At 37.6% G+C, this 16,978-nt stretch overlaps 1 protein-coding gene across 1 annotated transcript in view; it reads left to right on the top strand.

Annotated features, from left to right (window-relative positions):
* Positions 1-16,978, top strand: part of LOC109376190 (dynein heavy chain 14, axonemal-like) — a gene marked incomplete at its 3' end in the record, with an annotated part of 144,703 nt that overhangs the window by 64,859 nt on the left and 62,866 nt on the right. The window contains 8 exon segments of the mRNA XM_019631993.1: positions 3,061-3,430; positions 5,189-5,379; positions 8,378-8,623; positions 10,065-10,186; positions 11,071-11,242; positions 14,014-14,118; positions 14,204-14,322; positions 15,239-15,313. Of these exon segments, the coding sequence (XP_019487538.1) occupies positions 3,061-3,430; positions 5,189-5,379; positions 8,378-8,623; positions 10,065-10,186; positions 11,071-11,242; positions 14,014-14,118; positions 14,204-14,322; positions 15,239-15,313 (1,400 nt within the window).

A 16,978-nucleotide genomic window follows, 5' to 3' on the forward strand; every position in this document is an offset into this window, starting at 1 on the left:
ATGTATACTAACCTCTAACTGAAATTTAGCATTAACTCCAATTATGAGTGAATGTAGACAGCAAACCACATCAAAGCTGGCGACATTTGACATAGGCTTCCACAGACTGCCAAAGGGGACCCATGGCATGAAAAGGGCTAAGAAACCCGGAAATCTTTCTGGGCCTTCATCTAGGCCAAATGGGAATGCTGGTTCCAACTTCACTTCACTTACCATTAGGAGGGAACTAGAATCTAACACCTAGCATTTATTGAGCCTTTACTGCGCGTTAGCAGCTATGCTAATGCTTTACCCTTTTGTCTACAAAAAAAACCAACCACCTTAGATTGAAAGAGGTCAAGTCACTTGCCTAAGATCACCCAGCAGGTAAGAGCCATGGCTCCAAAAACCTTGCTTCTCACACCCCTCTATTCTCCCCATCATTACACGTTATTATCACTTATTCACTATATTTTAAAGACCTCATGTGTATTAGGCACAATGTTATTTCAAGTAATTGTTTTTTTCAGTTTTCCATCTATACAGTTGATCTATGCTGTTGCACAGAAATATAATGAAGTTGAAAAAAAATGGTCAAATGAAAGTGCTTGATGCACATATCCAATTGCAGTCTTTAAAATAGTACTAGAAATTTACAGATACATACAGAAGTTTCTAGTTCACCCTGTTGATATTTGTTAACATGTATTATGTTGGATACTGGCTGAAATGGAGATCTGAAATATATTCTGAATTAGATATCCTATAAGGCTTTGTGTCTTATTTAAATCCCATAGGACACTGATATTTTTGTTTTATAAGGCTTAGAGTTAGGTGACATACTCCAACCCACTTTCTTTGGGCTGTGGTTCCAGTGTCACTTCAGTTCTCAAAGCCCCGCAGTACTCTTCCGATATATGTCACACTTGCACCATCCAGTGGTCAGTCTTGTTGTGGGGAGTGGTCTGTTATGTTAGGCTCAAAATCTCTGCCATGCTGAATAGGATCAGATCCATATGTTTGCAGCTTAGGGGTGAGCCCAAGAGTCCATAACCAACTTTATGCAGTCACTTCCTGGAGTATCTTTTTCTCTACAATCTTCCCAGTATTTTCCAGATTCATGGGAATCTTCTTTTCCCATTAGAAAGCTGGGGCTTATAACTATGCTCTGCTATCACTTGCATAACTGTACCCACATCTGGGGCAGAGGAGCAGAACAGAGAGGAAACAATCAACAGGGTTGATCCTCCTTAGAACCACAGCTCTCCAGTACAGAGAACCGGGTTCTCCCTGAGAGTGTCCACTCCCGAGGCTTTGACTGCCACAAGCTACTAATTCCACCGTGGAATTGCTCGAGGGGTGGGGTGTGACAGAACAGAAAAAAGAGAGAGAGGGGGAATTCCATACTCTGAGCATTAGGAACTGTCAGGAAAACCAGAGTTGGACAGTAGTCAAAGCGGTAAAAACAGATTTTTATTCAGGACTATTGCAATAGGGGAAGATAGAGCTCAATATAGAACCAGGCTCAATGCCAAATACAGCATGGGCAAGCGGAAATGTATAGCTAAGGAGCAAGAAGGGAGTCTGGATAGAAAATGAAGAGCAAGTGTCAGGGCTAAGGGGGGTTCTGGCTAAAGCGGTCTAACAGGATTCTCCTGCAATCAGGCGGGGGTGACCAGACTCCCTGGGGATGGGGGAGGATGAGGGACCTGAGCAGTTATCCAGGATTGGACATGAGGGTGGGGGTTTGGTTAAACTGAGTTAGCAGGGGGCTTACGAAAACTAGACTTTACAAGGAAGTGCACAGAGGAGCCCAGGAGAAGGTTTGGGAGCCTGACTAACGTTTGGTCAAGTAAAGAACCTGTGCCAGAACTTTGCCTGCTCCTTGAGTCAGAATTTGAGGTTCTCCCGGAGCTCTCACTGTTAGGGTCCCCTGAAACTTACTCCCAGGTTTCTGGTATGTTGAGCTTAGGTCACGGAGTATTGGAAGAAAAATGGTGGACTCACTGCTAATTTGGTGGGACTTCAAATTACCATCTTCTTCCCCAACCTGCCTTCTATTTACTTGCAGATTCCTCAAGTAGGTGTTCCGTGTATTCTGTCCAGGGTTAGGCATTCCATGGGAGAGACAGGGTGAGGCATATTTACGCCATCATCTGACTTTAATAGTATAACCTTTTGAACTATTTAATGTACATTTCTGAAGGCTGAGATCATTCTGTGAAGATCTCAATTCGAAGGCTGCTGATAGGATTGACCAAATTTTACCTTGACTCCATGTAAGCTAGTAAGATGATGTTTCCAACTATTTACACCCCCTCTCAAAATAGCTCATTTACAAATGAATAGATGTTAATGACTGGGAAATTATGGGAGAAGCCTAAGGGAAATTTTTATTATAATCCATTACATAGGAATCACTGTTACAGATTATATTATATATTAAGCCCTATTCATCATCACTAATATGGTTTATCAGTTTTGTACAACTTACTGTGTTAAGATTGTTACTAGTGTTTGATGAGCACACTACACATAACAATGTTACATGCAATTCCATGGGTTGTATTTTTTTAAAGAATAAGGTGATAGGATCTAAACTCATTCATTCTTCCAACAATTTTTTAATAAACATCTGCCATCTGCATTTTGCTTTACTTAGTTTGGGAGTCAGGCTGCCCTAAGGCCATATCCTGGAACCTCCACTTAATTATTTGATGATGGGACAATTATTTATAACCTCAGAACTTCTTTGAAATATTATAAAAAATATTAACTTTCAAGGTGGTTGTATGTAATCTTGTATGAACTTTCAAGATTAATGTGTTACCACAGTGCCTGAGATGGAGAAGGTACATAGTAAATTATAGATCTGATGGAATAATTAAATCATTAAAATAATTAAAATTAGTCATAATTAACCCAAGTAGTTATAAATTAAGGACAGTTTTTTTAGATGATAATTGCAAATAATGTTTGTTAAAGCTTAGATAGCATCATGAAATGCTGTCAGTAAACATGTTTAAGTTCTGTCTAAGAGACAGTATGGTCTCTTAGAATGTCTGGCTGTTATTTTTTTAGATAAGAAATCCTCTTCTGTTATCTGCTGGTACTCAAGTGCCTACAGCAGTGGAGACAATCCAGGCCCTCTCCGAGGAAGCTGCCAGTTTGACTAACAAAGTTCAAACATATTTAAACTATCAGGATTGTTTGGATGATGCCCAATCTCATGTACAGTCTCTTAATGTGGAAGAGATAACGCAGATTGTGCTGTCAGAGATCTCTGACATTGACTGTGACTTAACCTTGAGGAAATTATTATGGGATGCCCAAGAGGAATGGGGAAAGCTGTTTCAGGAATGGAGGAATAGTACTCTTCACAGCATTGACATAGAATCAGTGCAGACACAGGTTTTAAAATGGACGAACATAATCCTTGTGCTAGAAAAAGGTAAGAGTGTCTTTCTCAAGCTTCCCCCCAAAGATGACACACAAAATGGCCTCTGGGCCTGCAAGATCATTGTCCTCAGCCGTGTTTCTTTACCTATTTATTGCCCTGGGATGGCTGTTCATGACTGGAGAGACAGTGCAGGAGTAGAGGTAGGATCGTTTCCTGAAGCAAGAAAGGTGAAAACTTGGCCCCAGTTTTTTTTCTTAAGCAATAACAGTTTTTGTATCCTTTAAAAGTTGGTTTCTGAGGTAGAACCCCAGACTCACCGGGATTCTGGCTCTGAGGGCCAGAGATGTTTTGATGATAAGTCGCCTCCCCCATCCCCCCTCACTCTTCACCCAAATCGTTAGGATGTATGCCTATGGTAGTATCCTCTGGGCAGTGGGGAAACAGCTAGAGTCATTTCGAGAGGTTTCCCTTCTGCTAATCATCAAATGTGAAATCTTGTCAACACAGAGATGCTGTTCCCGTGAGCAATTCGGCAAGATCGTATCTTTTCCAAAAGGAAAGTTTTATTTCACTTGGCAAGAGAATGTTTTTCTTTCTAAATTCTTCCCTTGTCTCTCAGCTGTACTTCAAGCTATAATTTCCTTTCTAGAAAAACACTTTGCTTGTTTTTAAATTGTACAAGAACTACAACAGTATCACAAAAAGTTAGAAAAGAGAAAAATTAGAACAAATCACCCATAGTCTCACTGCTTTAAGATAACATTTTGTGCATTGTCTTGATATTTTGTCACACATCAGTTTCATAGAACAGTATGTAAGTAACAAGTAGACAACACCTTTTTATCCATAGTTTAATAGAAAAAAATCATGCTATTTGCCAACGTATATAGACTTGCAACAACCAGTTATTCTTTTGTCTTTTTATTTAACCAGGTCTTGAAAAATAGTTTATTAGTCAGCCTTGCTTTATAAAAGAAGCCCATCTATACAAAATTGGACATGTAAGAATATGGGTGTAGTTTTCCGTTCTCCTGAGTCCCCAACTTTGCCTAGTCCTCTGCCTCCTTCCTCTTTTTTTAAAAAAGTTGAGTAAAACGGTCAGAAGGATTGAACCTTCAGCTGCATAGGTTTTGAGTTCTGTGCCTCAGTGGCTCGTCAGTGCCAGAGGACACACCAGTGCTGGTCTGTGGCTAAGTTTTTACCTACATTTCCTACAGTTCAGTGTTAAAATGTTTTCCTTATGAAATAATAGTGATGGATTTTTTCCCTCTGATGTTCTTCCTTACTGAGCAGAATTTAAAAGCCCAGTACCTCTAACTGCCTTTTGACTGCATATATGTGTACCTTCTGTCTATGTATCTGTCTTATCAGTGACTCCCTAGCATCAAATTTTCCAAGATATCTTGGCTCTGATGATCTCAGGTTTTAATCTCCAGTCCTGATAACTATTTCTCTTTATTTTCATCTGTAGTTGATTTTTTTTAAAATTGGGGAATAGTGTATCTTTCTAGGACTCATCAGCTCCAAGTCAGGTAGTTGTTTCAATCTAGTTGTGGAGGGCACATCTCAGTGGCCCATGCGGGGATTGAACTGTCAACCTTGGTGTTATGAGTACTGCGCTCTAACCAACTGAGCTAATTGGCTGCCCCCATAGTTGATTCTCATGGGAGGATGATATTAATAAAACTCATTGTTTTAGTACAGACTAACAATGGATAAACTAGCATTACATTAAATAGCAATTTTGTTTTCTGGTTGAAAAGATATGATGGACATATTGTAAGCCTACTGGCCCATTGCTATTTATAGGTTTACCTAAAAACAGCATGGTAACACATCTTCAGCAGTCGGTGACAGACTTTAAACAAGAGCTGCCTATCATCATAGCTCTGGGAAACCCCTGTCTCAAGCCAAGGCATTGGGAAGCACTCCAGGAGATTATTGGAAAGTCCGCGTCTCTTGATAAAAACTCTACGGTAGAGAATCTCCTAGCGCTCAAGGTAAGTAAAAATAATTTGAAAAAAATAGGTTGAACTAGCAGAGGGGCTAACTTTAAGTGGGCAAGTAAATCCATAAGGAATAGGAATTACAAAAAGAAGAAGTTCATAGAATGCCTGGGGAAGTGGAAGTACATTAGTAAATGATAGGTGGTAGGAAATTATGTTTAATTGGCCATATTGGTTAAGCTGTTCATTGTGCCATCATTCTAATCTAGGTGATTAGACACAGTAACACTGGTTTTCACGTGTGACAAATGAAATTAGTGTTTTATTATTTAACAGTGCTACCTACTTATAGAGAATATGTTTTATTGGAATAGAAAAATCAAAACTATATTCCATTTTATATAAACTGAAAAACATATGAAGAGTATGTTAGGATAGCCCTATCAATACGTTAATATTATATTTTAAATACATAATTAGCAACTATTTGATTTGCCATGTAGATTTTGTCATAAAAATAGAATTTTTCCATGTTTTTTATGGTTGTAATTTTCTATTTTCATGCCTAATTTACAATAAGCTTCATTTATGTTTCATGTTTCAATGTTGACAGTGTCTACATGTCAGCCTATAATTTTCTACTAAATTACCTGTTGTGATGAGGAAATGAAGGGAAATTAGAAGAATTTAAAAAGAAGAATTTTAGAAGACAACTATAATTGATTTTTAAAATTAGATTATTTTATATCTCTAGCCCTAACCTCAACCTCCCTCCTGAACTCACATATCTAATTTCCTAATTCAATATCTCCACTTATATGTCTAAGAGATGTCTCAAAATTAATTTCCAGAAATGCACTTCTCATTCTTCATCTCCCAAATTCTACTTTTTCTCTCTCTTCCCCGTTTCAGCTAAAGGCATTTCTATTATTTTTCCAATTGCTTAAGCTAAAAATCATGAAATAATCTTTGGATCTTCTCTTATTCTCTTACTCCTCATCACATCTGAATCTGTCTTGTTTTCCTGGATCTTGACCAGAGCCTCCTAACTGATCAATGTGCCCAGAGTGAATTCTGCAAAATATCTAGATAATTTCAGAACATAGAGGTCAATGCCAACAGCTAAGTTTATTCAAACCAGCATCCCAAAAATCTGGCAGAATTTCCACGATATTTTTATTTTCAAAGTCTTGGGTTATTGGAATCATTCCTAGGCAAGTTAGCTAAAAGGTGAAATTTGGCAGACTAAGTGTTGCAGCAGGCAATCAAAGTTAGGGTACTTTGGGGATCAGCTGGTGGCCTGCACTGGGTTGATCTCAAAGGATTCCAGTGTCCTATCCTTCTATTTCCCACATGAACAGCTAGCTTAAAAAGGAAGTCCCACACAGTTTTAGGAGGATCCAAATTAAAATAACGAAACATTTGAACAAAAATGAACTAGGTCTTCAGCCTCTGAAATACTGTAGCCAGGAGTTAGAGGTTAATTAATATAGTAGTCAGAAGGGATGAGCAGACAATCAGCCGGTAATCTTAAGTAAACTCTTAGGAGTTCCTGGATGATTTTGATCATGCTGTAGAAATTCAGCAACTTGTCCAGTATAATGTAAGTGCCTAGATGGACAGGATTTGGCCCAGAAACTCAGCCTCCATTTACCATAAAGCATGTATATCATGATTTTGACCCAGAGATGGTAGTCACGCTACAAGACTGTCCAGGACAGGCTATGATAGAAGTTCATTTGTGGTCCTATCAAATGAATAAATTAGGATGTTGTATAACAACCATCCTGCCCAAGATGTTATGCAGGCTCTGAAAAGCCTGTGACATGAAAAGCATGTCACAAAGTAAGTAAAGAGGAAGAGGTCAATAGTATGCATAAGAAGAATGCAATCACTTTATGGTTGATCATTTTCACTTTAGAAAGCCATGTGCTTTATAGTAGAGGCATATAATTGTTATAGGCATTAAGATTCATCTGAAACTTCCCAGATATTACCAAGTCAGTTGGGCGATCTGAGCATTTGGTGATCTGGTCTCCAACTTTGACAGTAAAGAAAGAGCTAAGACCCACTTGGTTGACATTATCAGTGTCTGCATTTCATACTTAGCAATTTCAGAATGTCAGCATTAGGCACAGACCTCTTTCTTCAGCGTAGAAACTTCGTGGACCTGTGGTTCTTTATCTGCTTTTGGCTGAATAATCTATGTCAAAGTGCAGGCCTCTCCCAAAGCTGTTTTTAAGGCCATAGCAGTCAACCGATTTCCCCATCTTATACCTATCTTTGACAGACACATAAGAGAGATGATGAAAACTAGTCTTATTTGTTCATAGTCCCCACTAAGCTGCATTAACAAAACATAGGGATTAGGCATCACTCTTTAGCCCCATGGAAATGGCATATGGGAACAGTGGTTGATTCTTCTTTCAGGGATAAAATCAACCCAGCTAGTTCATTCTAACGTGGAAATGAGAAGCTCTCTGAGTATCTCTCTTACGGTGAGTGACTCTGGAGATCTTATATCAGGATCTTGTCCTGTGGGAATTGGCAGTCAGTGCACAAGGAAAGAAGTCCTATGTAAACTTCACTAGTGTATTTTGAGAAACACTTATCCTCATTGAGATGTGGCAAAGAAAGGGAAGCCATGGGAAGGTGGGTCCATTAGAGGTATATTCTCTCAGATGATTACATCCCAAGGATTATTATAGAAAGTAAAAGCATGTCACAAAGCAATTAAAGAGTTGACATCAGTGCAGAGAAAACAAAGCTGAAGGAAATAATACCACCTGCACATATACAGAAGGTGCTACTAACTCTTCTTTATACTGACTAGAATCAGAGGAAATAATCATTGTGGTTAGAAATGTTCACTGAGCATGAAGAATGTGAAATAGTTAGGATGATTAAAAACCAAAAAGGGCTGTCATGAAGGTTAAGCCATGAAGTCCCTGGTTAGGATGTAAACCTAACTGGAATCAGAGCTTCCCGTTTCAATGTACCAAGAATTATGTGCTCCACTGGATATTAAAAAATATTTCCTTTTTCGTTTTAGATGTTTCAGTATGAAAGTGAAATAAATGAAATATCAACCTCAGCAACTAACGAAGCTGCTCTTGAAAAAATGCTGTTTAAGGTTATTGAACTTTGGCACACAACTCCTTTACATTTAGTTCTTCATCACACCGAGACTTACTCTACCTTAATCATTTCATCTTTAGATGACATACTTGCTCAGTTAGAAGAGTCTCAAATTGTACTTGCAACAGTTAAAGGATCTGCCTATACCGGTCCCATTAAGGTAAATATTATGGCAAACGGAAAATGTTTTACTTGTCTGTAGTTTTATTGATCATTTTAATTTTTGCATTCTGCAAGGTGTTGAATTATATAAATCATGCAAATACTTCCATAGAAACGAGATGGGATATTTAGTAATTAAAATACTAAAAATAACTTTTTATGGAAACGTTATTAATTGCTCATGAGGAAATGTCAGAAAGTTTAATTTGGGCAGACATGATAAATCCTCGTATAGATAATATAAAAACATGACCGTGTGAGCCATGCTGCTGCAGATACCCACAGTGCTGGCAGTGCCCAGGCCAAAGCCACTGCCTTGAGGTTCTGCTTGCTGAAGCGAATGCTTCATTTCATTTCATTTCATTTCATGTGCTGTTGCTTTTAAAGGTTAATCATACCTCTATACCAGTTTGTTCCTGCCATTGCTTCTAGAACAAATAGCAGCCTCCACATCTAATATACTTAGGAATTAAACTATGTGGTCAGCTTGTATTCGGTATTCTCTGATAGTCCCTCTCTGGGCAGCTGCACATTCGATAACATAGCTAAGAATCATTTAAAAACTTCAGAAAGCTCAGCAAGATATGTAATAATATAGAAATATTTAATAGTAAAATTAACAAAATTGATTTTAGACTAACAGAAATATGTACTCAAACGGAATTTACATTATTTGCAAACCCAAACATTTAGGGAAAATGTCAGTTCATTGGAAGTTAGAAAAAGAAACTAAATTATAAAAAAAGGATAAACCAAATAGACTCTGTTCTCTAACCACATACAGTAAAATAAAAAATGAACAGCAGAAAAGTAGCAAAAAAGAGACAACAACAAAATCACCCACAAAAAATGGAAATTCAAAAGCAACCATAAAAAAATACAGGAAATATCAAATTTTTTTAAATTAGAAATAAAAAGAATTATAAACCAAACTTTATCACAATAAAGTTGTTGGCTAGAACCCTATGAAAAGGAATATTTAGAGCACTAAAGACCTTTATTACAAATGGAATTTTCTGGTATTAAAATAATGAAGAAAACCCATGAATACCAACATACAACTTCTCTAAAAGACACAGGTTTTCAAAAAGCAAGTTACAGAAAAATGTGCATAATATTGCATTTATGTAAATTATTAAAGATATTACATGTATATATATGTACATGTCTGCAAAAATGTTTGAAGAAAGGAATGAAAGAATATACATACCCCAAAATACTTGTATATTATAAATAAGACAGAAAATTGGATGACCAAGACATCTCAAACTTCTCCCCCCAAAAAATATAATTAGATTTATATTTGTTTATGGACCCTCCACTAATTACGCCCTGTACATCAGTGACTGATAATCTCCTTTGATCTTGGTTTCTATGATATGACTCTTACAGAGTCATTTCATAGATTTAGATTTGTATGTGTGTGTTTATCATTGTAGGTTCTTGTGGATAAATGGGATCAAAACTTGACTCTCTTCTCTCACACTCTTGAGGAATGGATGAACTGTCAAAGAACTTGGCTGAACCTTGAACCAGTCTTTAACTGTGTAGAAATACAAAGGTAAAAAATTAAAATATGCCATATATAGATTTAAAAACAGCGTGGTGGGTAATTTATTTCCTGTCATCCTTGAGAAATTATTTCTCAGTGAGCACTCTAACACCTATATGAGCTTGAATCAGGCTGGGACTAGGGAGGCATGGGAGGGGGACATACAGGTAAGCAGAGTGCGTGAAACAACCAGACTGTACATCTTTGCAAATACTTCCCTTATTCAACGTCAGTAACAGCAGAAACAAAACTCCAATTAATATATCAATGGATTACTATGCCAGGTGTGGGTTTTGCCTCCCTTTTCCAAGGGGAGAAAATAATGATACTATTCTGTAAAGGAAAGTTTCTATACCTACGCTGAACCTGCTTTACATTTCCTTAGTCTCCAAGATTAGATAACTACTAATAGAACTTGAATTTTCTTATCCACACTGCCATACCCTTACTTGTAGGCCAGATGCCTTCTCTGTGATTCTCTTCATGTGACAGCACTATTCCTTCTTTAACACCCACATCAAATAGCTTCTTCTCCAAGGAACTCTCCCCAGATCTCACTTTTCTAGAATTTCAGTAGCCCTTTGTTTTAGCACATTTCCTAGGGCAAAAATCACTTCCACTTACTTTATGCAGACCTTGTCTGCATCTATCCTGTACCTCTCACTAAGTATAATCTTGTGAAATGATGGGTATAGATCTAATTTATCCTAGTATTTCCTACCATATACATCACTTATACACAATAGACATTCGAAAGATATCTTTATCAGCAAAAATGGAACATATCAAAGCCTTTTGTAAATTGAACAGTATTCTGTGGCAAAGCATTTAGATGATAGATTTTAACTATAATGCCTTCAAAAAATAAAATATCCCTAATTTTCTTTCTAAAGGCAGCTCCCCGCAGAAGCAAAACTCTTCTCTCGAGTGATTTCCATGTGGAAAGAAATAATGTTAAAAATACAGAACAAACTGGATGCTTTGCAAATAGCCACCTCTGCAGGAGTCCTTGAAATTCTGCAAAATTGCAATGTACATCTTGACTATATAAAGAAAAGTCTAGAGGTAAAGCTATAGCAGTCCTAAACTGGAGAATCATTTAATCTACAAAATGTAGTATAATGAACTACAGAAACTAATTTCAATGCAGATTTTCTTCTTTGCTTTAGCTGCCAACAATATTTCAAACTCTCACCATCTGTAGGGTTAATGAAAATGTTATCAAAAGGGAAAAAAAGGGATGGACCAATCTAAACAATCTTAGGCAAAGTATCAAATGTTTAAGCACCTCGGTTTCCTTATCTTTAAATTGGGATTCATGGTAGTCCCTACTTTGAGGGGCTTTGTGCGGAATGAGACAATGCATTTGAAACACAAGAGCTGGCACAAAGAAAGTACTTAATGGATATCATTTACATTAGCACTACTATTATTAAGTTATAAAATCAGTAAAAGTTCAAATTGAATATTTTGATGATTTTCTAAATTATTGATTCCATATATTTTTACATTGCCAGAATATTAAATTGTCAGCTAGACAGTTGTATCTTTAAATATTGGTTTTTATTATTTGAGCTTTGTGGTGAACATATTCGCTTCACTTCATAAACCAAGATACTTCCCAGGCATTCATCTCTTTTCCTTTTTGGACACAAGCCTTCGTGGTTGGGAAGACTCCTCTGGAATACCCACATGTGGCAGCTACAGCCTGTAGAAAGTTGTCTGCCCAGGAAGACCCTCTGCTTTGTAAATCCATAACCTGAGGCAGTCATAAGGGGCTGCACACAGAGTGATTGGTTAATAACCAGTGTACCAAGTGCTCAGTGAGAAAAGCTTTCTAATTATTTCCAGTATATCTTTAGACTATTACTAAGCATCATTACGAACCAATAATTTTCCATTCATTCGTGTACTGAGCACCTGCTTTGTATCAGGCACTGCTGCTAGGTGCTGGGACTACAAAGATAAAAGATACATTCCTTCCTATTACAGAACTCAAAATATATTACAGGCAACAAAAAAAGTAAAGAGATGTTACAATGTGATGTATGCTGTGATAGGTTGGATGGTGCGACCATATTAAAGTAGAGAAACTAATCCTGCCTGTGAGAAGTGAACACCGACCTGGGTCTTGAACGGAGTGTGTGCGTTAGCCAGGTTAAAGAGTCAGGGTGTGCGTGGGTGGGAAGAGCATCCTAGGCAAGGGGAAAAGTACAGATGTGGAACAGTCAGCAAGTATGGCACGTCCTGGCGTTGTAAACAAGATGGTGCAGATGGAACATAGGTTGCAAATGGAAAGCGTTGAAAGATGAGATACTCCAGGGGAGCAGGGGACAGATGATAAAGGGTTTTGAATATCACAATGAATTTTGACTATTGAGTAGCCACTGGAGGATTTTTAAGCAGGAGGGCAAAATGATTTAATTTACAAGTATCTCCCTGGAGGAAGTGTAGAGTATATATAGATTGGGGGCAGTGGGAATAGATATGAAGACACCAGTTAAAAGACTAGAAATACTGGGGACTGAAGTGAGAACATGGTGAGGATGAAAGAAGGTGGCACCAGGAGCATCAGTGGGTAAGTAGAGGATGAAAGAACGAGGCCTGGGATTGTGGCTCGATTTCTGGCTTGGCCCACCAAGTGGAAGATGATCACCCTGCAGAGATGGGAACTAGAGGAGGAGGAGGAGGAAGCTTGTACAGGAAGAACTAAGTTTGTACATACTGAAAATCTAATACTTAATGGGACAACAAAGTGAATATCTTCAAGCAGTAATTGGGTGTATATATCTGGGGCAGAGGGAGGTGATCTGAGCCAAAGAGCGGGTGGGTGTGTATCCAATAGCTCAAGAAAAGCATAACGGGTAGGAAGAGTCATGAGAACGGAACGCAAGAGATGTCAACATTGAAGTGTAGGGGGTGAGGAGGGACCTTGAAGACAATGGCACATGGCTGAGGGATGAAGAAAAACAGCAGAGTGAAATCCCAGAAGTGAGAATGAAGGACGGAGCTAACAGCTATGGAAATATCCTGTAATGTGAAGACTGGAAAGCTCCCAGTGAGTTTCGTAACAGTGGGGGTTGGATGGCCGAGCATGAGGGTGACTGAGAGAGAGATGGGTAAGTGAAGATTGTGAGTTTTATAGACTCTTTTCAAGAACTTGGTGGAGAGAAGGTGGGCAAGTAGACAGTAGCTAAAGGAGCGTAAAGGAAGAGAGAGGGTTTCTTATGTTTTTAATAAGAGAAATTTAAGAGAGAAGCCTGTTGCAAAGGAGAGATTGAAGATATAGGAAAGGAATAAATACAACAAGAACGGCTTAGCCCGGCGTAAGTGAATGGGTATCTCTTCCTCTGAAAAGAAGGAAAAGAGTTAAAACTGGTGTGAATATAGCTAACTTGTGAGGAGGGTTGGAAATACAGGAATTCTCTGTACAGTAGAATGTGAGATGACCTGCTGAAATGACAGCTTATTCTCTCAGAGGATAGGGAAATAAGAACAGAAAGTTGGGAGCAAGGAAAGCAATGGTGATCATACTAAAATACGGTGCTTCATTAATGATCAGTAATACAGTGGTATGTGTGTGTGCCCATGTGTGTGTAAGGGTGAGATTTTTTGTTTGATTTTTTTTCATTTGTTTTAGGTTTGATTTATGAAATACCTTTAACAATTTAAGTATAGCTTTCATTGAGTGTGGGCTGTTATTTTGACTGACATTATTATATATATACTGCAACTGTAATATGGTGGCTCTTGTGTGTAAATGTAGGCCCACGTGAGGATGTGACTCATATCATGATTAAACGTATTCTGAATTGCACTTCTTTTGGTCTGGACAGGACTACCTTGAACTTAAAAGAATGGTTTTTCCACGATTTTACTTTCTTAGCAATGCTGAACTTCTTGACATTCTAGCTAAGAGCAGAAACCCGGAGTCTGTACAGGTAACATCATTCTTTGCTCAGCAATATTATTTCCCAACCAAGTCAGAATGTTACAGTGTTCCTGACATTTGTTTCTGGCCCACAGCCTTATCTTGTGAAATGTTTTGAAAATATAAAACAATTACTGATATGGAAACAAGAACTTGGCCCTGCGAGTGTGATCATGTTTGTATCTGCCGAAGGAGAAGCCCTTGTGCTGCCAAAGTATGTTATCTATGGTACAAGCTAAGCATTTCGACTCTAAAATTTTATGTAAAAGCTCTGCTTGGAAATTTCTGATATTTCATAGAAGTTTTGAAGCAAACTATTTCTTTAAAGATAATGTACTCATACAGAATTTTATCTTTCTGTATCTTTATTAATAGTATTCCAAAAGCCAACACAAGGTGTTGTCTTTTGAACATAGATAGGAAGGAAATTTGCTATTTGCTTGATTGAGGTTGTTGATGCTACTCCCACTTGTTGCCTCACCTGACCTGCAGTTTTGTCATGAATGACCCGCAGGCAGTTTTAATAAGCCAGGCCCTTCCATTACACTGGTCCAGCTGGCTAGCCCAGGCAAGAGCTCGCTAACATTGGGCATATAACTCCCGATGTGAGTTGATTACAAAAATGTAGTGCCTAAGTTTTTCCATCCACCAAAACCCCTAACTTGGCCCTGACCTAGGCTTACTGTTTTAAAAGATCCAATGAGGACTCAAACAGTGCTTCGTGATATAATTTCTCTATTTTGTAAACTCATGGTTTTGATGCCAGAATTCCCTAAAGCTAGGTGATATGTTTTCTGCGTAGTTTTCCAAATTAAGATCCAGAAAAACCAAAGGAGGGTTGGCCAAGTGGCTCAGTTGGTTAAGAGCTCGCTCAAGAGTGTGAGCTCTGAGCAACAGGGTCGCCAGTTCGATTCCCACATGGGCCCGAGCTGAGCTGCCGCTGAGCTGCCAACAGGTGACAAGATGGCTCAGCTAAAAACAAAACAAACCCCAGAAAAACCAAAAGATATTATAGAATTATAGTTCCTTTGGCCCATGAGTATTAGAAATATAGAAACAGTGTACAGGCTTATCAAAGGAATGAAACATTAATAAAAATAATTCTTCATATATTATTTTTGAAAATATAGGAAAATTCGTGTAAGAAGTGCTGTAGAACAGTGGCTGGATACTGTAGAGAAAAGCATGTTTAATGTACTAAAAAAGTAAGTACAATGTTCAAATCCTAAAACTATTATATGTATATATGTATTAGGTTGTCGGAAGAGTCATGACGTATTTTTTTCTGTGTTCTTCGTTGCAAAAATGTGTCATGACTTTTCCGACAACCCAATATTTTTAAAACTTGGTTATCTACTAATCTTAAGTGGTAAGTATCCAGAGAAATATATGGAGTGAAAGTCCTCATGACATGGGTTTTGATAAAACATGATGGCAAAAGAATTATTTTTACAGTGTAAACGTCAGTCTGAGAGAGTAATCATGGACAACATTCAGTTATGTGCGCCCTGAGATTCCTAAGTGTCTGAGAACCGGCTGCATTGGCCGCTTTCCGAAGACGAAGTGCCCACGGGGCCTTCGGCGGCCGCCCACATCACAGCTTCGCGTTTCTGTCCCACTTTGGCTTCCTGGAACTGTTTACGTGGTTTGGTCTTTTTCATGTTCTCCTTTTTATGCTTTAATCTATCATTGCTGTCTGTTTAGAGTGAAGAAAGAGCCTAAAGACTATGAACTTTGAAAACTAATTTGACTAGAATGGTCTCCTACATTTCTAAGTGTTTACATTTCTAACCATTTCTATGTGGTTATATAGAATGGCTACTGGTCTTGAAGTTTTAAAATCTGTATTTATTAATATTATCCTGAATGCCAACACAAGGTTTCTAGAGCAGATTATTGTTTACTTACACAAAGAACCAAATTTCCTTTGCTCCAGTTCTCACCCTTGGGGTGATGTGATAAGCACAAGATGTCATCTTACATGTGAGGGGGTTACTTCTATGGGCAAGGAACCCTGAAAAATGCATCTGGGCATTTGAGACAAGCAGATTTTCAGGGTTGCTCTGGGATTTTTCCGGTTAGACAATTTTGGCATTTGCTCATGATAATCGTGTCTCTTTCTTTACAATTCTTTTTAAAATGTCATTTTCTTTTCATGTTGTTCAGGGTGACAAATTTTCTACAATGTTGAAAAGTACAGGTGACAGTGAGCATCCTTCTTTTGTCCCTAATTTTATTGGGAAAGCTTCTGATGCCTCACCATTTGTTATGATGCTTAGGTTTCTGGAATATAGTCCTTATCAAAGTAGAATTTTCTATTCCTAGTTTGCAAAGTTTTTAATAATTAAAGGATGTTTGATTACATCAAATGATTTTTATGAATCTACTGAGAAACTCAAATACAGTTTCATTTTTAATTTGTGGCTATCATGAATTACATTAATAAATTTCTTTATGTTGAACTTTCCTTGATTTTCTTATTCACTTTTTGGTCTATTTTATTTTCTAGAAAACTGTATAAACATTTCCTACTTTTTTGTGAATTTGTCAATTTCTTTCTTTATTTCTATCACTTATTTCTAACATCTATTATATATTTTGATGCTATATTGTTATACATAAGTCTTAGTAGAGTATACCCTTAGTACATCAGTATTTTTATACCAGTTAATATTTTTATTAAATGCTATTTGTTTAATATAAATAACTCATCACTCCTGTTTCCATGATCACAAACATTTTTATCATAATGTTATTTTTATTTTTTTTTTAAGATTTTTATTGGGGAATTGGGGGATGGGAACAGCGCTGGGGAATTGGGGGAAGGGAAACAGACAAGTTGCTGTCTTTTTGTTCTTCAGTCTAGTTGT

Source organism: Hipposideros armiger, unplaced genomic scaffold (assembly GCF_001890085.2).
Source record: "Hipposideros armiger isolate ML-2016 unplaced genomic scaffold, ASM189008v1 scaffold_1060, whole genome shotgun sequence".
Lineage (NCBI taxonomy): Eukaryota > Metazoa > Chordata > Mammalia > Chiroptera > Hipposideridae > Hipposideros > Hipposideros armiger.